Source organism: Rana temporaria, chromosome 1, assembly GCF_905171775.1.
Source record: "Rana temporaria chromosome 1, aRanTem1.1, whole genome shotgun sequence".
Taxonomy (NCBI): Eukaryota; Metazoa; Chordata; class Amphibia; order Anura; family Ranidae; genus Rana; species Rana temporaria.
The window spans coordinates 600,343,486-600,363,259 of NC_053489.1; the positions used below are offsets into that span (position 1 = coordinate 600,343,486).

Here is a 19,774-nt window from a genome sequence, read left to right on the forward strand (position 1 = left end):
CATTCTGGATTCTCAGGGTCAATCTCTTTTTAACCCTGACGAAATATCACACCCTCGCTCAGGGGATTGGGCCCCATTACCCCATGTGGCCCAATACCTCGAACTATGGACCAGACGGTCCTTGGACAGGGCAAACCGTAACAAACTACGGGCGGAATGCCCCAGGCCATACGTGGCAAACAAGGTGGCGAGCACCCCGGAAATAGACCCGGTGCTCCTAAAATATCTTACGAGATCCGGAAAGTATTCCAAAAAGGGCATTGAGAGGTCCTTCAAAGCCATCCAGGACCGCATACTGGACCTACTAGGCCCGCTCACTAAAATCCTAAACTTGTCAGAGCAAGCGGCTTCATCAACCCAACCTATAGATCTGACACAGTTGAGAGGTTGGGCCCAACACGCAATCTGCCTATTGGGTACCGCAAACACAACCTGCTCAGTGGAGCGTCGCCGCTCCATTTTGATGAAATTGGACCCCCAACTCAGTCACCTAGCGGAAAACGAGCCAGGACCATCCGCAGATGGTCTACTGTTTGGGGATGATCTGATCAAGAACATCAATAAATTCATCAGCCTTTTCTCAAGCTTGGACAAGGCACAGACCTCGCTGAGGAAATCACAACCTGGCAAGGTTTTTGGGAAGGCCGGTAGAAGCAGAGGGCGTTCTACCGGCCGCACTGCCCCATACAGGCCCTACTCTAGACCACCTAGCCAGCAGTACACGCCTGCTCCACAACCATACGCCATGCCTATGGCCCATCCAGCTCCCTTCTTCCCGCCACGAGGACGTCCCTGGAGAGGACGCGGGGGACGTGGATTCCCAAGGTCTAGACCTCCGACCGGTGAGTACACACCTACACTCAATTCCACACACACTGGTGGGGGGCAGGCTGATGTATTTTTCCCACGTCTGGTCCACGATTTCGGCAGACGCGTGGATTCTCAATACGGTATCAGGATACCGGATAGAACTCTTCTCACCCGACCCTGAATGTGATACCCCAACCCATCCATTTTTCTTCCCAAAATGTGGACTTAATAGACGAGGAACTCAAAGAGCTTCTGTCCAAAGGGGCGGTTCGGGAAGTAGATCCCTGCTCGCCCGGGTTTATCAGCAACATATTCCTGGTCAAGAAGAAGGACGGTGGCTACCGCCCCGTCATAAATTTAAGAGAACTCAACCAACATGTGGCCTACCGCCATTTCAAGATGGAGGGTATCCATCTGCTACGCGACCTCCTCTGGCCAGGAGACTGGCTAGTGAAGATAGATTTAAAAGACGCGTACCTTACTGTCCCTATGCACACCGAATCTCAATCCTTCCTAAGATTTCAGTGGAAGGACCGAATGTGGCAATTCACCTGCCTCCCATTCGGATTGTCATCAGCCCCCTGGTGTTTCACCAAGCTCCTCAAACCGGTAGTAGCCGCTCTGAGGAGCAGGGGTGTTCGCCTAATTATTTATCTGGACGACATGCTAATTTTGGCACGCTCCAGACGACAAGCCTCATTACACAGCCAATGGGCGGTCTCCCTATTGACGGAACTCGGGTTCCTCATCAATTTCAAGAAGTCTATCCTGGATCCCTCTCAGGAGATGGAATTCCTGGGGTTTCTAGTAGACACCAAACAGGCTATGCTTCTCTTACCAAAGTCAAAATTGGCGTTGATTCGCAAGGAAATCAGAGCCGCGTTACGCAAAGGCTTAGTATCCCTACGGGTGATAGCTCGCATAGTAGGCCTCCTATCGGCCTCTATTCAAGCAATATTCCCGACCCCCTTGCACTATCGAGCTCTACAGAGACTCAAAACACTACATTTACGCCAAGGCCTACGCTACGCGGACGAAGTTCCGTTGGACCCAGACGCCATAGAGGAATTGCTATGGTGGCTTCGCCACGCTGTGGCATGGAATGGCAGGACGATTTTCAACTCCTACCCCGACGTGATCTTAGAATCCGACGCGAGTCGCCAAGGCTGGGGTGCCCGATGCGGACACCTTACCACCGGAGGGAAATGGTCCGAGAGAGAGTCTCTCCTCCATATCAATGCCCTGGAACTTCTGGCAGCATACTTTGCGATCAGGAGTTTTATTCCTCATACGGCCAACAAGTGCGTACTTTTACGCATGGACAACGTGGCAGCGGTACAGTATATCAACCGCTTGGGAGGCACAAAATCCAAAATTCTGGCGGACATTGCGTCCGAGTTTTGGCAATACTGCCTTTCCATAAATGTCACCCCAGTAGCGGAATACCTTCCAGGCATATCCAACACGGTTGCGGATTGGAACTCTCGGTATCTTACGGACTCCAGCGACTGGTCGCTGGATCGTACGGTTTTTCTATCATTACAAAACCTGTGGGGTCCTTTACACACGGACCTCTTCGCTTCCCGCCTCAACCGGCAACTACCACGCTTTTACAGCTGGAGGCCGGATCCGGAGGCGACAGCAGTCGACGCGTTCCGACAATTCTGGACGCGGGGGACGCATTATGCGTTCCCTCCATTCAACATGATCACCAGGACACTCCTCCAGGTGGCAAGTCAGATGGCGACAGTGGTGTTGGTCACCCCTTGGTGGCCGACTCAACCATGGTTTCCACTTCTCCTGGGAATGGCGATTGATTACCCTCGACTACTTCCATTCTCTCATCACCTCCTGTCCAACACATCCGGAGGTTATCATCCACTGATACTGGACGGCAACCTGCATCTCCTAGCGTGGTTGGTTTCGGGGTCGGAGACACCGATTGCGATATTTCACAATCGGCTAGAGACCTCCTCGCCCTGGCCTGGGCCCCAGGGACTAGATCGGCGTACAGATCTGCCTGGGCCCTATGGGTTCGTTGGTGTGATCGACGGCAAATTGATGCCGTTCATGCACCTGTATCAGACATAGTGAACTATCTGGCTGATTCTTATGAAACCGGTAAATCCTACAGTTCATTGAATGTCTATAGATCAGCCATTTCGGCTTATCATTGCCCTGTAGACACTTTGCCTGTAGGCAGACACCCCTTGGTTTGTCGGCTCCTCCGGGGGGTGAAGTTCAAACGCCCCCCTCGGCCTAGATACCAATTTACGTGGGACGTCAACAGGGTTCTGGAACTTTTCAACACTTGGGAGGACAATGACGCCCTCTCGTTGAAGAAGCTTTCGATTAAACTCGCTACCCTTCTATGTCTGATTTCCATCAAAAGAGTTTCAGATGTTAGGGCATTAGACATATCCCGGCGTCAATTCTCGCCGGAAGGGGTACGTTTTTCCGTGGTTCGTAGGACAAAGACGGGAATTCATACAGTATTTTATCCATTCTTTCCTGACCATCCACATATCTGTGTGGTTCGTTGTCTTCAACAATACGAATCAAGAACTGCATCCCTGCGGTCACTTGATCATAATCAATTATTGATCTCATACGTGAAACCTCACCTCCCAGTGTCTTCAGCATCATTAGCCAGATGGGTGAGAACGGCCATGGAACTGGCCGGGATCGACGTATCGCTCTTTGGAGCTCACTCCTCTAGAGGTGCCATGGCTACCAAAGTGGTCACATCAGGTGGTTCACTTTCGGACCTTTTACTAGCAGCAGATTGGTCATCAGAAACGACCTTTCGGCAATATTATTTCCGACCACAGGACCATGTCTCCACTTCTATACTTTAAGGATTGTATATTTACATGTATGTATAATGTATGATAGCTTTAAACTTGCAAGATACGAAGCCTCCTGTCTGAAATATAATTCGGGATTTTCCTAGCTACCATGACGGAAAATCTGAGTTATATGATGACAGGAGGCGAGTATCTTCCCACCCGACCCACCCCTATCACGATACGTTTTCTCATTTCAGGTTACTGAAGGGTGGAGACCAAGTCTATACGGACGGTAATACAAAGTTCTGCAGTTCCCGAATGATGGGTCTTCTGTTTTGTTCCAGTTGAACACAGTTCTGACGGTATAATAGCCGACCTGTTGAAAGTTGAAGGGCCCAGTTGGTCCGGTTTCCAGCATCGGAGGAGGAGTCCCCGAGCAACACGGAACGAAGTTCAAGTCGACAAGCTTACGTGATGTCAAAAGATCGCACAAAGAAAGAGGAGGAGGAGACCCAGACAGCCCCTTATATAGAGACTGTGGCCTAGGGGGAGGGGTCCCCGGGGCTGCTGGGTATTGTAGTTTTGAAGAAATTTTTCTACATTTTTTATTAAAGAAATAAATGTTATGTTTCTGCTATGAGCATTAAAAAGGAAGATTAATGCAAGATACTCGCCTCCTGTCATCATATAACTCAGATTTTCCGTCATGGTAGCTAGGAAAATCCCGAATTATAGTGACAGAATATCAACCAAAAATCCAGAAAAACGCATGATACAAATGTTATAAATTGAGTTGCAGTTCAGTGAGTAAAATAAAAGTATTTGATTCCCAAGCAAAACTCGACTTTGTGCTTGCCAACAAGTGTTTCTACACCAAGTACTGAGGTTAGACATTTCTTGTAGTTGGTTACCAGGTTTGTACACATCTCAGGAGGGATTTTGGTCCACTCTTTTTTACAGATCTTCTCTAAATCCTTAAGGTTTCTTGGCTGTTGCTTGACAACTCGAAGTTTCATCTCCCTCCATACATTTTCTATAGGATTAAGGTCTGGAGACTAGCTAGGCCACTCCATGACCTTAAAGCGGGTGTATACCCTGTACAATCACTTTTACCTACAGGTAAGCCTACATTAAGGCTTATCTGTAGGTGCTGGAAAGATCTCCTAAACCTCCACCTTTTAGTAGATATTTCCAATAAAGCCGCGCGCCGATGTCTTCAGGGCATGCGCCCTTTCTACAGGTGGCTTCCGCGCACATTTGCGGGAATGACATCAAGCCATGCATAGTAGCCCATTATACTTTACTTTGAAGGGAGATAAAGAGGAAGTAAAACCCATCAGGGTTTACTTCCTCTTTAATGTGTGTCTTCTTGAGCCTTGGCGGTATGTTTTGGGTCATTGTCATTCTGAAAGACCCATCAATGACCCATCTTCAGGAGTTCTGGCTAAGGGAAGGTTCTCATCCTAGATTTTACAACACATGGCCCCATCCATTGGCCCCTTAATGCGGCAAAGTTGGTCTGTACCCTCAGCCGAGAAAAAGCCCCAAAGCATAACGTTTCCACCTCTGTGCTTGACTGTAGGGTCGGTGTTCTTATGCCGCGTACACACGATCATTTTTCTGCATGTAAAAAACGATGTTTTTCAGCATGTAGAAATAACAACTTTTTTTCCCAACTTCATCACACACGGTCGTTTAAAAAAAATGCTCTAGAAAAGCACGGTGACGTACGACGGCACTATAAAGGGGAAGTTCCATTCGGATGATGTCACCCTTTAGCTGATGTTGTGTTAGTAAAAGACGATTCACGCTTTTCTGTCTGTTACAGCGTGATGAATGTGCTTACTCCATTACGAACGGTAGATTTACCAGAACGAGCGCTCCCGTCTCATAACTTGCTTCTAAACATGCGCGGGTTTTTAACGTCGTTTTAGCCCACACACGATAATTTTTTACAACCCGAAAAACGACATTGTTTAAAACGTCGTTAAAAAATGCAGCATGTTCGATTTTTTTTTTTTTTACGTTTTTCAGAACCCGAAAAATTATGTGAAGCCCACACACGATCATTTAAAATTACATTTTTTAACCACTTCCCGACCTCCTCATGTACATATACGTCAGCAGAATGGCACGGACAGGCACATGTACGTACCTGTACGTCCTCTGGGTGGGGGGTCCGATCGGTACATGCGGAGGTCGGGTCCGCTCGGGGAGCGATCCGGGACGACGGCACGGCTATTTGTTTTTAGCCGCTCCGTTGCGATCGCTCCCCAGAGCTGAAGAACGGGGAGAGCCGTGTGTAAACACGGCTTCCCCGTGCTTCACTGTGGCAGCGCATCGATCGGGTGATCCCCTTTATAGGGGAGATCCGATCGATGATGTCATTCCTACAGCCACACCCCCCTACACTAGTAAACACACACACAGTGATCCCTAAATGTTACATCGCCCCCTGTGTTTAACTCCCAAACTGCAACTGTCATTTTCACAATAAAAAATGCAATTTAAATGCATTTTTTGCTGTGAAAATGACAATGGTCCCAAAAATGTGTCAAAATTGTCCGAAGTGCACGCCGTTAATGTCGCAGTCACGAAAAAAAAAATCGCTGATCGCCGCCATTAGTAGTAAAAAAAAATAAAAAAAAAATAAAAATGCAAAAAAACTATCCCCTATTTTGTAAACGCTATAAATTTTGCGCAAACCAACCGATAAACGATTATTGCGGTTTTTTTTTCCAAAAATAGGTAGAAGAATACGTATCGGCCTAAACTGAGGAAAAAAAATGTATATATGTTTTTGGGGGATATTTATTACAGTAAAAAATATTGAATTTTTTTCAAAATTGTCGCTCTATTTTTGTTTATAGCGCAAAAAATTAAAACCGCAGAGGTGATCAAATACCACCAAAAGAAAGCTCTATTTGTGGGGAAAAAAGGACGCCAATTTTGTTTGGGAGCCACGTCGCACGACCGCGCAATTGTCTGTTAAAGCGACGCAGTGCCGAACTGTAAAAACCCCTTGGGTCTTTAGGCAGCAATATGGTCCGGGGCTTAAGTGGTTAAAAACGATGTTTTTTACATGCCGAAAAATTATTATGTGTATGCGGCATTAGGGTTATAGTCAGCATTTTTCTTCCTCCAAAAACAGCAAGTCCCCCTCTGTTGTGGTCAGAGAAGACCAAAATTTAGCTCTTTGGCATGAACTCGACTCGCAGTGTTTGGAAGAAGAAAAATGCCGACTATGACCCCAAGAACACCATCTCTATAGTCAAGTATGGAGGTGGACACATTATGCTTTGGGGCTATTTCTCTGCTAAAGGTACTGTCCCACTTTGCCGCATTGACTGGCCAATGGACGGGGCCATGTATTGTAAAATCCTGGATGAGAATCTTCTTTCCTCAGCCAGAACACTGTAAATGGGTCATGGTTGGGTCTTCCAACATGACAATGACCCAAAACATACCGCCAAGGCACCAAAGGAGTGGCTCAAGAAGACACACATTAAGGCCATGGAGTGGCCTAGTCAGTCAGTTTCCAGACCTTATTCCTATAGAAAAATTACGGAGGGAGCTGAAACTTGGAGTTGCCAAAGAGAGCCAAGAAACCATAAGGATTTAGAGAAGATCTGTAAAGTAGAGTGGACCAAAATCCTTCCTGAGATATGTGCAAACCTGGTCACCAACTACAAGAAACGTCTTACCTCTGTGCTTGCCAACAAGGCTTTCTTCACCAAGTATTAAGTCATGTTTTGCCTGGGGATCAAATAATTATTTTACTCACTGAACTGCAACTTCATTTATAGCATTTGTTTTATGTGTTTTTTCTGGATTTTTGGTTGATATTCTGTCTCCATCATTTAAAATACACCTATGATAAAAATGATAGACCCTTTATTTCTTTGTAATTGGGCAAACCTACAAAATCTGTGGGGATCAAATAATTATATTCCCCACTGTAAATGAACACAACAGCAATAGACAATTTCAAAAGCCTGTCTAACAATTTTACATTTTTGTCCAAAAAGCTGCAATTACATTTCTACAGCTCTACTGAAATATATTTCTGTCTCTTGCTTGTTCAAAAATATAGAGGGCACAAGGGTGAGAAGTACCTTAGGGCAGTGTATGATATCAAAGTAATGAAATATGTCATTCCTGCAGAGGACAGGGAGTGGGTGATAAACACAAATGCATCATGTTTGAATGGCATGTCAAATTAGATAATTAATTACTGTTCCAATAGACATAAATCATATATATATATATATATGATTTATGTCTAAGTACAGGATACCGGCAATATGTCCTGGATAGCAGGTACACTTCCCCAGTATTTGAGTTGTGGTCCCTTTGAAGGGGACAGTTTTATAGACGTAGCTGGGAACTCAGGATAGTCTGGCTAGAATGGACTGACTTTCACTATTCCATGCATTAATAAGTCCTTATCAGGGACCTGGAATGTCAGGGGCTTAGCAGAGTTTTGGGAGGGAAAAACCTCCAAACCCTTATTACAAGGACGGAGGTTCGAAGAAGAACCAATAAAGACTGTTTGCTTCTACAAGTGGCTGCTGGTGTGATATACACTATGGGCCAGATCCACAGCCCGGCAGCGCAACGTAACTTTTTAGATTTAAGTTACACTGCCGCAAATTTCCTAAGTGAGGTACCGATCCACAAAACACTTACCTGGAAATTTGTGGTGGTGTAACTCAAATCCGTCCGGCGCAAGGCGGGCCAATTCAAATGGGGCAAGTCCCATTTAAATTAGGCGCGCTCCCGCGCCGGACGTACTGCGCATGCTCCCGACGCTTTTTCCCGACGTGCATTGCGCGACGCGACGTCATTTTTTGAACGGCGCGGCGCGTAGTGTATTTCCGTATTCCCGTACGGCTTACGCAAACGACGTAAAATTTAAAAATTTGACGCGGGAAGGACGGCCATATTTTACACAGCAGTACGCCTGCTGTGTAAAAGTAGGGCTGCCTCACAAAAGTGTAACTAAGCGACGGGAAACTAACGTAGCGGCGACGTATCGAACACGAAAAAGCTTTGAGGAACGACGTAACTCCTCATTTGCATACCCGACGCTGGATTTCGGCGAGAAATGCCCCCAGCGGCGGCCGCGGTACTGCATCCTAAGATCCGGCAGTGTAAAACAATTACACCTGCCGGATCTTAGGAATATCTATGCGTAACTGATTCTGTGAATCAGTCGCCTAGATAGAAACAGGGATACGACGGCCTATCAGTAGATACGCCGGCGTATCCCTTTTGTGGATCTGGCCCTATATTACCAAAAGTATTGGGACACCTGCCTTTAAACGCACATGAACTTTAATGGCATTCCAGTCTTAGTCTGTAGGGTTCAATATTGAATTGGCCCACCCTTTGCAGCTTTAAAAGCTTCCACTCTTCTAGGAAGGCTTCCCACAAGGTTTAGGAGTGTGTCTATAGGAATATTTGACCATTCTTCCAGAAGCGCATTTGTGAGGTCAAGCATTGATGTGGACTAGAAGGCCTGGCTCGCAGTCTCCGCTCTAATTCATCCCAAAGGCGTTCTATCGGTTTGAGATCAGGACTCTGTGCAGGTCAGTCAAGTTCCTCCACCCAAAACTTGCTCATCTGTCTTTATGGGCATTGTTTGTGCACACACTTCATGTTAAAAAACTTTATGAAGTAACTTACCTTACGTGCAAGGGGAATATTGAACTCGGTGCACATACTGTTCAAACTTTTCAGTACTCTTTTCTCCCAGCTTGCCTGAAATGATAAATTGTTTTGAAAGTCTGCAGATTAAAACCTTCCTGCATTAGTTGGTCCTTACTCTTATTAGGTGTCTTGCTGTGTGCTACCAGGATGCTTGTAAAGGTGAGAACATCAGCAGATGGCAGGTTAGATTTACAGTCTGTGTTAAGTATCCTAAACCTGACACTGACTGCAGCACTCAGTGTATTGCATTGGCAATACTATATACACAATACATTATATACCTCTCACCAGAGGGTATCGTCTCACACTTTTGCAAAAATTATATTATAAAATAAAAACGGGTTACACAATAAATGTTCACTGTTAGACGTTAGTGGCACATAATGTAACTTGTAAATGAAAGGATCCTGAGGGAAACTGAGTGACTAAGTAGAAGACCTCAGTCTTGTCTGCAATGATGTTTCAGTGGTGGAAGAAAATGGTTTATTAAGTTCTGAAAGTACACCAGCGACAAAAGGTCAGACTTGAAAAAGAGAAGGGTAAACTCATAATGGTTATAATAGTTTACAGCGTCTTGAAAATGTAATCATACCCCTTGAAATTTTCCACATTTTGTCATGTTATACAACCAAAAAAATAAATGTATTTTATTGGGATTTTATGTGATAGACCAACACAAAGTGGCAAATAATTGTGACGTGGAAGGAAAATGATAAATGGTTTTAATTTTTTTTACAAATAAATATGTGAAAAGTGTGGCGTGCATTTCTATTCGGTCCCCTTTACTCTGATACCTCTAACTAAAATCTAGTGGAACCAATTGCCTTCAGAAGTCACCTAACTAGTAAAAAGAGTTCACTTGTGTATAATTTAATCTCAGTATAAATACAGCTGTTCTGTGAAGTCCTCAGGAGGATTTTTAGAGAACCTTATTGAACAATCGGCATCATGAAGGCCAAGGAACACAGCAGACAGGCAGGGATAAAGTTGTGGTGATGTTTAAAGCAGGGTTAGGTTATAAGAAAATATCCCAAGCTTTGAACATTTAACAGAGCACTATTCAATCCTTTGAGCACGGCCTCTGATCCCTCCAGTACCAAACTGTATTGGAACTGTATTGTCTGTCCCCATGTTGTAAAGTGCTGAGTAAACTGTTGTCTCTATATAAATCCTGAATAATAATAATAATAATAATAATAATATTAAAAATAATAATAGTAATAATAAGCATCCAAAAATGGAAAGAGTATGGCACAACTGCAAACCTACCAAGACATGGCTGTCCATGCCCGGCCCGGGCAAGGAGAGCATTTATCAGAATAGCAGTCAAGAGGCCCATGGTAACTCTGGAGGAGCTGCAGAGATCTACAGCTCAGGTGGGAGAATCTGTCCACAGGGCAACTATTAGTCATGCACTTCACAAATCTGGTCTTTATGGAAGAGTGGCAAGAAGAAAGCCATAAGAAGTCCCATTTGCAGTTTGCGCGAAGAAGATACTCTGGTCAGATGAGACCAACATTGAACTTTTTGGCCTGAAAGCAAAATGCTATGTGTGGCGGAAAACTAACACTGCACATCACCCTGAACACACCATAGTGGTGGCAGCATCATGCTGTGGGGATGCTTTTCTTCAGCAGGAACAGTGAAGCTGGTCAGAGTTGATGGAAAGATAGATGGAGCCAAACACAGGACCAATCTTGGAAGTAAACCTGTTATGCCACGTACAGACGGTCGTTTTTTGTGATGAAAAAAAACGACGTTTTTGAAAACGTCATTTTTAAATGACCTTGTGTGGGGAAATGTCGTTTTATGTCTTCTGAAAAACGACAAAAAAAATTCGAACATGCTCGAATTTTTTGTGTCGTTTTTCAAAACGTCGTTTTTTGTGTCAATGAAAATGATAGTGTGTGGGCAAAACGACGTTTCAAAACGACGTTTTTAAACCCGTGCATGCTCAGAAGCAAGTTATGAAGCTAGCTTCAGTGGAACAGAATGCCGTCGTACGTGCTGAACGTAACCACGCTTTGCTAGAGCATTTTAAAAAACGATGGTGTGTAGGCAACGTCGTTTTTGAAAATGAAGTTTCAAAAACGTCGTTTTATTTCACGATTCAAAACGTCATTTTTTTTCCATCGCAAAAAACGACCGTCTGTACGCGGCATTAGAGTCTGCAAAAGACTTGGGACTGGGGCAGAGGTTCACCTCCAGCAGGACAACGACCCTAAACATACATCCAGAGCTACAATGGAATTGTTTAGATCAAAGCATATTCATGTGTTAGAATGGCCCAGTCAAAGTCCAGACCTAAATCCAATTGAGAATCTGTGGCAAGACATGAAAATTGCTGTTCACAGAAGCTCTCCATCCAATCTGACAGAGCTTGAGCTATTTTGCAAAGAAAAATAGGCAAAAATGTCACTTTCTATATGTGCAAAGCTGGTAGAGACATCCCCAAAAAGACTTGCAGCTGTAATTGGTTCTACAAAATATTGACTCAGGGGGGCTGAATACAAATGCATGCCACACTTTTCAGATATTTATTTGTTAAAATAGCTGAAACCCATTTATTTTCCTTCCACTTCACAATTAGGTGTCATTTTGTGTTGGTCTATTACATCAATTACTTTTTCAAGGCACTGTATACTTATAACCATTATGAGTATACCCTTCTCTTTTTCAAGCCTGGCCTTGTGTTGCCAATATACTTTTATATATATTTATATTAGAATTTAACAAACCATTTTCTCCCACCACTGAAACATCATTGCAGACAAGACTGAAGTTTTCTACTTCTAATCACTCAGTTTCCCTCAGGATCCTTTCATTTACAAGTTACATTATGTGTCACTAACTTAAAACAGTGAACATTTATTGTGTAACCCATTCTAGATGTCAATTTATGTCAGTAATGGGAAAAAATTGCAGCAATTCATTCTTTAAACTCTTTAACCACTTCAGCCCCGGACCATTTTGCTGGTCAATGACCGGGCCACTTTTTGCGATTCGGCACGGCATCGCTTTAACGGACAATTGTGCGGTCGTGCCACGTGGCTCCCAAACAAAATTGACCTCCTTTTTTTTCCCACAAATAGAGCTTTCTTTTGGTGGTATTTGATCACATCTGCGGTTTTTATTTTTTGCGCTATAAACAAAAATAGAGCGACAATTTTGAAAAAAAATAATATTTTTACTTATTGCTATAATAAACATCCCCCAAAAATATATAAAAAAACATTTTTTTTCCTTGGTTTAGGCCGATACATATTCTTCTACATATTTTACGTAAAAAAAAAAAAAAATCACAATAAGCGTTTATTGATTGGTTTGCGCAAAAGTTATAGCTTCTACAAAATAGGGGATAGTTTTATAGCATTTTTATTAATATTTTTTTTTTTTTTACTAGTAATGTCGGTACTGCGACCTTATGGCGGACACTTTCGGCACATTTTTGGTACCATTGGCATTTTTATAGCAATCAGTGATATAAAAATGCATGGATTACTGTAAAAATGTCACTGGCAGGGAAGGGGTTAACACTAGGGGGCAAGGAAGGGGTTAATTATGTTCCCTCATTGTGTTCTAACTGAAGGGGGGGTAGGACGGACTAGGGGAAATGACAGATCGCTATTTATACATTGTATGAACATGCAATAAGTAATTTCTCCCCCTGAAAGGACCGGGAGCTGTGTGTCGGCACCATGGGCGAGCGCCCCTAGTGGCTGAAATGCAAAATCACGTAATATTACGTGATTTTGCGCAGCCAAGCCGGCCTGCCGCCGTAAAACTACAGTGAGCGATCGGCAAGCGGTTAAATCAATACCAATGCAAGATCAAGACGAATGTCTGGACACTCCGAAAATGTAGCTTAAGCAACATTTTCGGAGTGCGGCTGTCCAGACATTCTTCCCCATCTTGCATTGTTATATGCATTGCCAGCACTTGGGGTTCATCATTTGCATCTTAAAGGAGCGGGGACTCCCTTCCTTTAAATCAATACCACTAAAATAATAAGTAACAATTATTCTAACCAGCTATTAATTTAACCAGTTTAAGCAACGTAATAAAAACTAAGGAAAGAAAGAAAGAAAGAAAGAAAGAAAGAAAGAAAGAAAGAAAGAAAGAAAGAAAGAAAGAAAGAAAGAAAGAAAGAAAGAAAGAAAGAAAGAAAGAAAGAAAGAAAGAAAGAAAGAAAGAAAGAAAGAAAGAAAGAAAGAAAGAAAGAAAGAAAGAAAGAAAGAAAGAAAGAAAGAAAGAAAGAAAGAAAGAAAGAAAGAAAGAAAGAAAAGAAAAGAAAAGAAAAGAAAAGAAAAGAAAAGAAAAGAAAAGAAAAGAAAAGAAAAGAAAAGAAAAGAAAAGAAAAGAAAAGAAAAGAAAAGAAAAATTAAAAGAAAGTCTGCTCAGCAACAATCAAATAAAGCCATTTATTGGCACAAAAAGAAAAGCTCCAGGGTCACTCGGTGAGGTAATGGAGGCCTTTCACTCGGCCATATTGAGCAGAAAATTGTACCTTCTACCCGATTATCAAGCATTGTTTTCCGTGCATGTTAGCAGATAATTAATTGACTGGCATTCTTATTTTGCTCACGCTCAACAAAACCTAATATAAACAGGTTATAGAGGAGTTGCAACACCCAGACATATTTGCAATAAAAGTCACATTAAGAAGGCATAATATGCATGACTGACAATGGAATAGATTGATATAAATGGATAGAGATGCATGTTTACCCATTCAGGTGTATACTACCTACCTGAGCCCTTCTCATGTAGGCCAGAGGTTCCTTAATGTGTTCAGCTGGTGCTGCAGGGTGGCAAGGAGCTGGAAGCCTGTGAAAGACAAATTACACAGGTTCACATTGGCTCAGTACTTTTGTGTTAAAAAAAAAAAGCTTTTTAGTACATTGTTAAGCTCATATAGGCTTATGCCACAATTCAATAAACTTTGCTGCCAGGACAGGATGTGATGGGAAGAACTATTTTAGTAGCCTGGCGAATGGTTAGAACCTCTGAGATTTTATTGTTGCGTATGTCTTCATGTTCCCGTGACAATCATACCCACTATTTCCTGTTTGGGCATCATAGGGACAATAAAGGCATTAGAGAATATCTCCCTATTTGGGTCACAGATAGAAATAAAATACAGACAGACAATTTACCCACTCTGGAACACTCACCTAGAGACTGGGTCCATGTGAGAGAGGCAGCAAGTGCTCATCTCGGATACCATACAACTCCCATCATGTTGCTATACCAGCTCTCCTTTACCTTAGTGCAGGGGTCTCCAAACTGCAGCCCTTTGCTTGCCTTTATCCGGCCCTTGGGGACATTTTTTCCCCCTGATACAATACACTATTCCTCCCTCTGATACCAATGATGGGGCATTATTTCTCCCATTGAATCCAGTCATAAGGCACTATTAATCCCACTAACCCCAACAATAAGGGATTATTCCTCCCATTGACACCAATGATGGGGCTCTATTCCTCAAACTGACACCCACAATGGGGCACTATTAATCCCACTGACACCAAGGATGGTGCACTATTCCTTCCTCTGACACCAACGATAGGGCTCTATTCAGCCCACTGACACCCCCTAATACCAAAGATGCATTGTTTACTCCCACTGATGCCAGTGTACTTTTTACTCCCGATGACCACAGTTCGGCCCTCCTAAAGTCTGGAGGATATTAAACTTTGGACCTTTGTTTAGAAAGTTTGGAGACCCCTGCCTTAGTGGAACTCACAAGAAAGGGAATCTCACTTATACTCTTCAGGTGTGGCCACAAATGCAAAAGATCTGCACTTTTTCACTCCACAATACATTTGTTTCCCTCCTCTGCTATTGCCACCTGCTCTGTTACGCCCACGTTCTTCAGCAGTGTGATAGAGTAAATGATACAAACATTTTGCAATACTCAACAACACAATGAAATCTCTCTTACAGCATCAAGACATTTTTCTTGGAGCTGGTACATACAAAGAGCATGGGACATGGCAGACATTGCAGCCAGATGCACATTCCTAGTATAGCTCAGTGTGACTCAATAGGGAGCTGGGTGGACACTGCTCTGCCATGCTCCTGCTGGACCTCGCCATCATGTGGACACGTGAAAAAAAAAATCTTCAGCAACTGTATTTCTTGACCACACTTCACCCCCCAAACTGTCTTTTCCTCTGACTGGAAAGTAAATTTAAAAAAGAGAAGTTTGGGATTCATATATTTTTTTTTTTATCATACCCACCTAGGTGGATACAGCATCAGTCCAATGCTACATCTGTCCCTCGCCAGCTCTAAGATCGAGAACTGAACGATCAAACACTGCTGATCGCTCAGCTCTCGGTCTTTAAGCTGCAGAGAGCCGGTGACTGTCAGTCAGAATTTCATAACTGTATTTATTAGCTCAATGGGTCGAGACACAAAGCAGGGAGTTGTCAGAGAAGCATATATTAGTTTTATATTCAACTTGCTAGGGATCTATCAGATTAAGAGGACTCTTCTCCAAGCTACTGCACCCTGGTGCCGCTTGAACTCCAAGACCCCTGTATATAGTGGAATTTTTGAAGCGTTAAAAAAAGATCAATGTAGCTTGTTAAACGCCCATGAAAGGGTTGTTTCTCTAAGAAGTGGTTAAAGAGGAAGTGATGTAGAGGAAATGAACTGCTTTGACTTGTGTATAGGTTGTGGTGTAATAGCAAGCATTTTTGTGAATTCTCTGCAAGATAGATTCATATACCTTGGATCTCTTTAACACTTAGCTTGGTCCAGCTCATGATGATCATATAAAGATTGTCACCGTTACTTGCTGGCACTGACATTTGCTGGCATGGTCACTTGCTAGCACTGACATTTGCTGGCGTGGTTTCTTGCTGGCACCGACTCTTGCGGGTGCTGAGACTTTGCCATGGGCAATAATGCTCATTACCTCTGCTCCTGCCTGGGCACTGTTAGCATTGCTGGCTTGCTTGATGCTTTTGCCGCACACAGAAGCAAATGGTGTTACCACACTGCTGCTCTGTACAAATGGGAAGCGGCTGGAGCTGCACTTTGCTCGTTTTATATTATTTCCCAGTGAATTCTGTGATATAAAACCTTGAATGCCTCTCGCCTAGCACCCAGCTAACACTTTATAAAATCTTCACTCAAGAACTCTTTACGTGTGGTTACAGCATCTTACCGTTGAAATTAATGGAGGCGGCTAACAAGCAGCAAATGCCTCATGAAAGTGAGACGCTGCTTACATTTTAAGAAAAATGGTGCAGAGCCTCCAAAACAGAATGTTATAAGCTTAAAACATAATAATGTGCAAAAAAACATCTGCACTACTCAAAAAAAAAAAAAAAAATCTGTGTAAATAAAGTCCAAAGTTAAAAAAAAAAAAAAATATGTGATAAATATCACTGCAGAGAAAGTGTCTTCCACCAACTGATGGAAATCCTCTCCACCACACATGAGCAACAGAACCAAAATGCACTCACTAACATTAAAGGGGTCAGACGAAAAGCAGCAACATTTGCATTTGTGTCAACAACATCCCTTACACGTGGTCAAGCAGCTCCGATTTCACAATGGGGACACCCGGCAGTACTGCTTCTCATCAAGAGAGAGTTCCAAACATGGAAGTGGCAGCGAGATGTCAGCACGTAGCTCCTGCCCCAGGTTCACTCTTGGAACTGGCGGCTCTCTTTTGGTAAGAAGCGGTACCGCTTAGTGTCCCCATTGTGAAACTCGAACTGGTAGACCATGTGTGAGGGATTCTGTTGATACAAACAAAAACGTTGCTGCTTTCCTCTGGTAGCTTGAGTATTGCGGATGTTTTTTGCCCTCTCACACAGGCGGACCGTTTAGGTCCACCGGTCAGGTTTTTAGGCGAACCTGAACGACACTCTGTGCACCTCTATGGAGCCACGGTTGTCAGCGGTGACATGTCCGCTGACATCCGACCCGGTTCAATCCGCCAAAGTGTGATGGATGAAAACCCTATTTTCTATCCGCTTGGCGGATCGGATGAAGGCGGACTCTAATGCCCTGTACACATGATCAGTTTGTCTGATGAAAACGGTCCATTTTCATCGGACGAACCGATCGTGTGTGGGCCACATCGTTTTTTTTTCCTCCCCATTGGTGAAAAAACGTAGAACCGGTTTTAAAATTATCTGATGGTTAAAAAACCGATGGAAAAAAACGATCGTCTGTGGGCAAGTCCATCGATTAAAAATTCACACATGCACCGAATCAAGTCGACGCATGCTCGGAAGCATTGAACTTCATTTTTCTCAGCACGTCATCGCATTCTGACACGAACAGATTTTTAACTGATGGTGTGTAGGCAAGACCGATGAAAGTCAGCTTCATTTGATATCTGATGAAAAAATCCATCGGCCTGTTTTCATTGGATAAACTGATCGTGTGTACGTGGCATAACGGTCTGTCTTCATCCGATCCCCCATAGGAGAGATCGGCGCTCTGACAGATCAGTCCCTGCACATTGTGCAGAGACAGACCTGTCATTTGCCTGCTCAGCGGCGATCAACTGCAGCGATCCCCGCGGAGCCCGTACACGGACACGTCCGTGTGAAAGGGCCCTTTTTAAGCTTGCAATATTTGGTTTTGAAGGCGCTGCAGTATTTTCCCTATCCGTTTGTTTGGGTACTGTATATTTAACTACTGCAAGCTGCCTATTTTTTTCTCTCTTTTTTTTTTTCTCTCTTTATGTTTTCATTATTATTTAATTTTTAACACAACGCTACAGAACCTGTGTGTAGTGCACTAGGAGGTGCCCATTGTAATATTCAAATCAGGCACTGAAGGGTGGTTAAGAGGCTTTATAACACTGCTTAAACACAGGGTATTGATACATGCGTGAATGAGCCCCAACTGAAAGTGAAAGAAAAGGCTGCCGCACACTGGATAGATCACATGCGTCCATATTTACAGCTCTAGAGGAGTGGTCCTAAGGTGGGAGTTGCCACTTGCATGTCAGTAGACCGTTTCCACAATAAACATGGATGCCATCTTGTGTGCATCAGCCTTTTTTTTTTTTCTTTGCTAAAGGACCGTTTTAATTCACCATTCACTGGTTTTGTGCCTGAATGGCACACAAACATTACATTTGCTACCAGAGCAGCTTGATATCTATGTGACTCCTCGTAACTGTAGTGATATAAATGTCCAATAGTGGAGTCCGGTTAGATAATTGATATTTAGATGTTAGTATGATGACTATAAATGAGTTGTTCCGCAGCAACACACTAGGCTCTCCAGAGAACGCATTTTATTTAACTTCCAATAACGAACAAAGTCCAAAGTCCACAGACGATACAAAATCCAACAGAGCATATAATTCAAATCTCTTCCTAGACCTGTGCCTCCATATCAGAGAATATATTCTGAGTGACAAGACTGAACTCCAGGATTATATTCCCTATTCACTAAATAGCTGAGCAATTTGATTGGCCATCTTTGATCTACATCCTGTCTTTCAGAGTGACCGGTAATTAGGGTTGTCCCGATACCGATACTAGTATCGGTATCGGGACCGATTCCGAGTATTTGCGGGAGTACTCGTACTCCCGCAAATACCCCCGATACCGAAATAGAATACTCCCCCCCCGCCGCCGTAACGCCGCATCCCGCCACCGTTACATCGCATCCCGCCGCATCCGCGCTGCCGCCGACTGTTTAACACGCGCGGGGAGTGTAATGATTGGCGCCGCGTATAGACACTCCCCCTTGCTCGGGTGAACTGTCCAATCCCGAGCAAGGGGGAGTGTCTGTACGCAGCGCGGCACGAATCATTACAGCTGTAATGATTGGCGACGCGTATAGACACTCCCCCTTGCTCGGGTGAACTGTCCAATACCGAGCAAGGGGGAGTGTCTGTACGCAGCGCGGCGCCAATCATTACACTCCCCGCGTGTGTTAAACAGTCGGCGGCAGCGCGGATGCAGGTAAGGGGGATATGGGGGGAGACAATGTCTGGATATGGGGGGAGACAATGGCTGGATATGGGGGGAGACAATGGCTGGATATGGGGGGAGACAGTGGCTGGATATGGGGGGAGACAGTGGCTGGATATGGGGGGAGACAATGGCTGGATATGGGGGGAGACAATGGCTGGATATGGGGGGAGACAGTGGCTGGATATGGGGGGAGACAATGGCTGGATATGGGGGGAGACAATGGCTGGATATGGGGGGAGACAGTGGCTGGATAATGGGGGGAGACAGTGGCTGGATAATGGGGGGAGACAGTGGCTGGATAATGGGGGGAGACAGTGGCTGGATAATGGGGGGAGACAATGGTTGCATATGGGGGGAGACAATGGGGGGACATGGCTGCATATGGAGACACATTTAAAAAAAAAGTATCGGTATTCGGTATCGGCGACTACTTAAAAAAAAAGTATCGGTACTCAGTCCTAAAAAAGTGGTATCGGGACAACCCTACCGGTAATGAATCGT

The 19,774-nt window shown here is 44.0% G+C and overlaps 1 protein-coding gene across 1 annotated transcript in view; it reads right to left on the minus strand.

Annotated features, from left to right (window-relative positions):
- Positions 1–19,774, minus strand: part of TBC1D19 (TBC1 domain family member 19) — a 217,393-nt gene that overhangs the window by 157,663 nt on the left and 39,956 nt on the right. The window contains exons 4-5 of the mRNA XM_040335157.1: positions 14,063–14,138; positions 9,288–9,362 (exon numbers count right to left, since the gene is read on the minus strand). Of these exons, the coding sequence (XP_040191091.1) occupies positions 9,288–9,362; positions 14,063–14,138 (151 nt within the window). The remainder of the gene's footprint in view (positions 1–9,287; positions 9,363–14,062; positions 14,139–19,774) is intronic.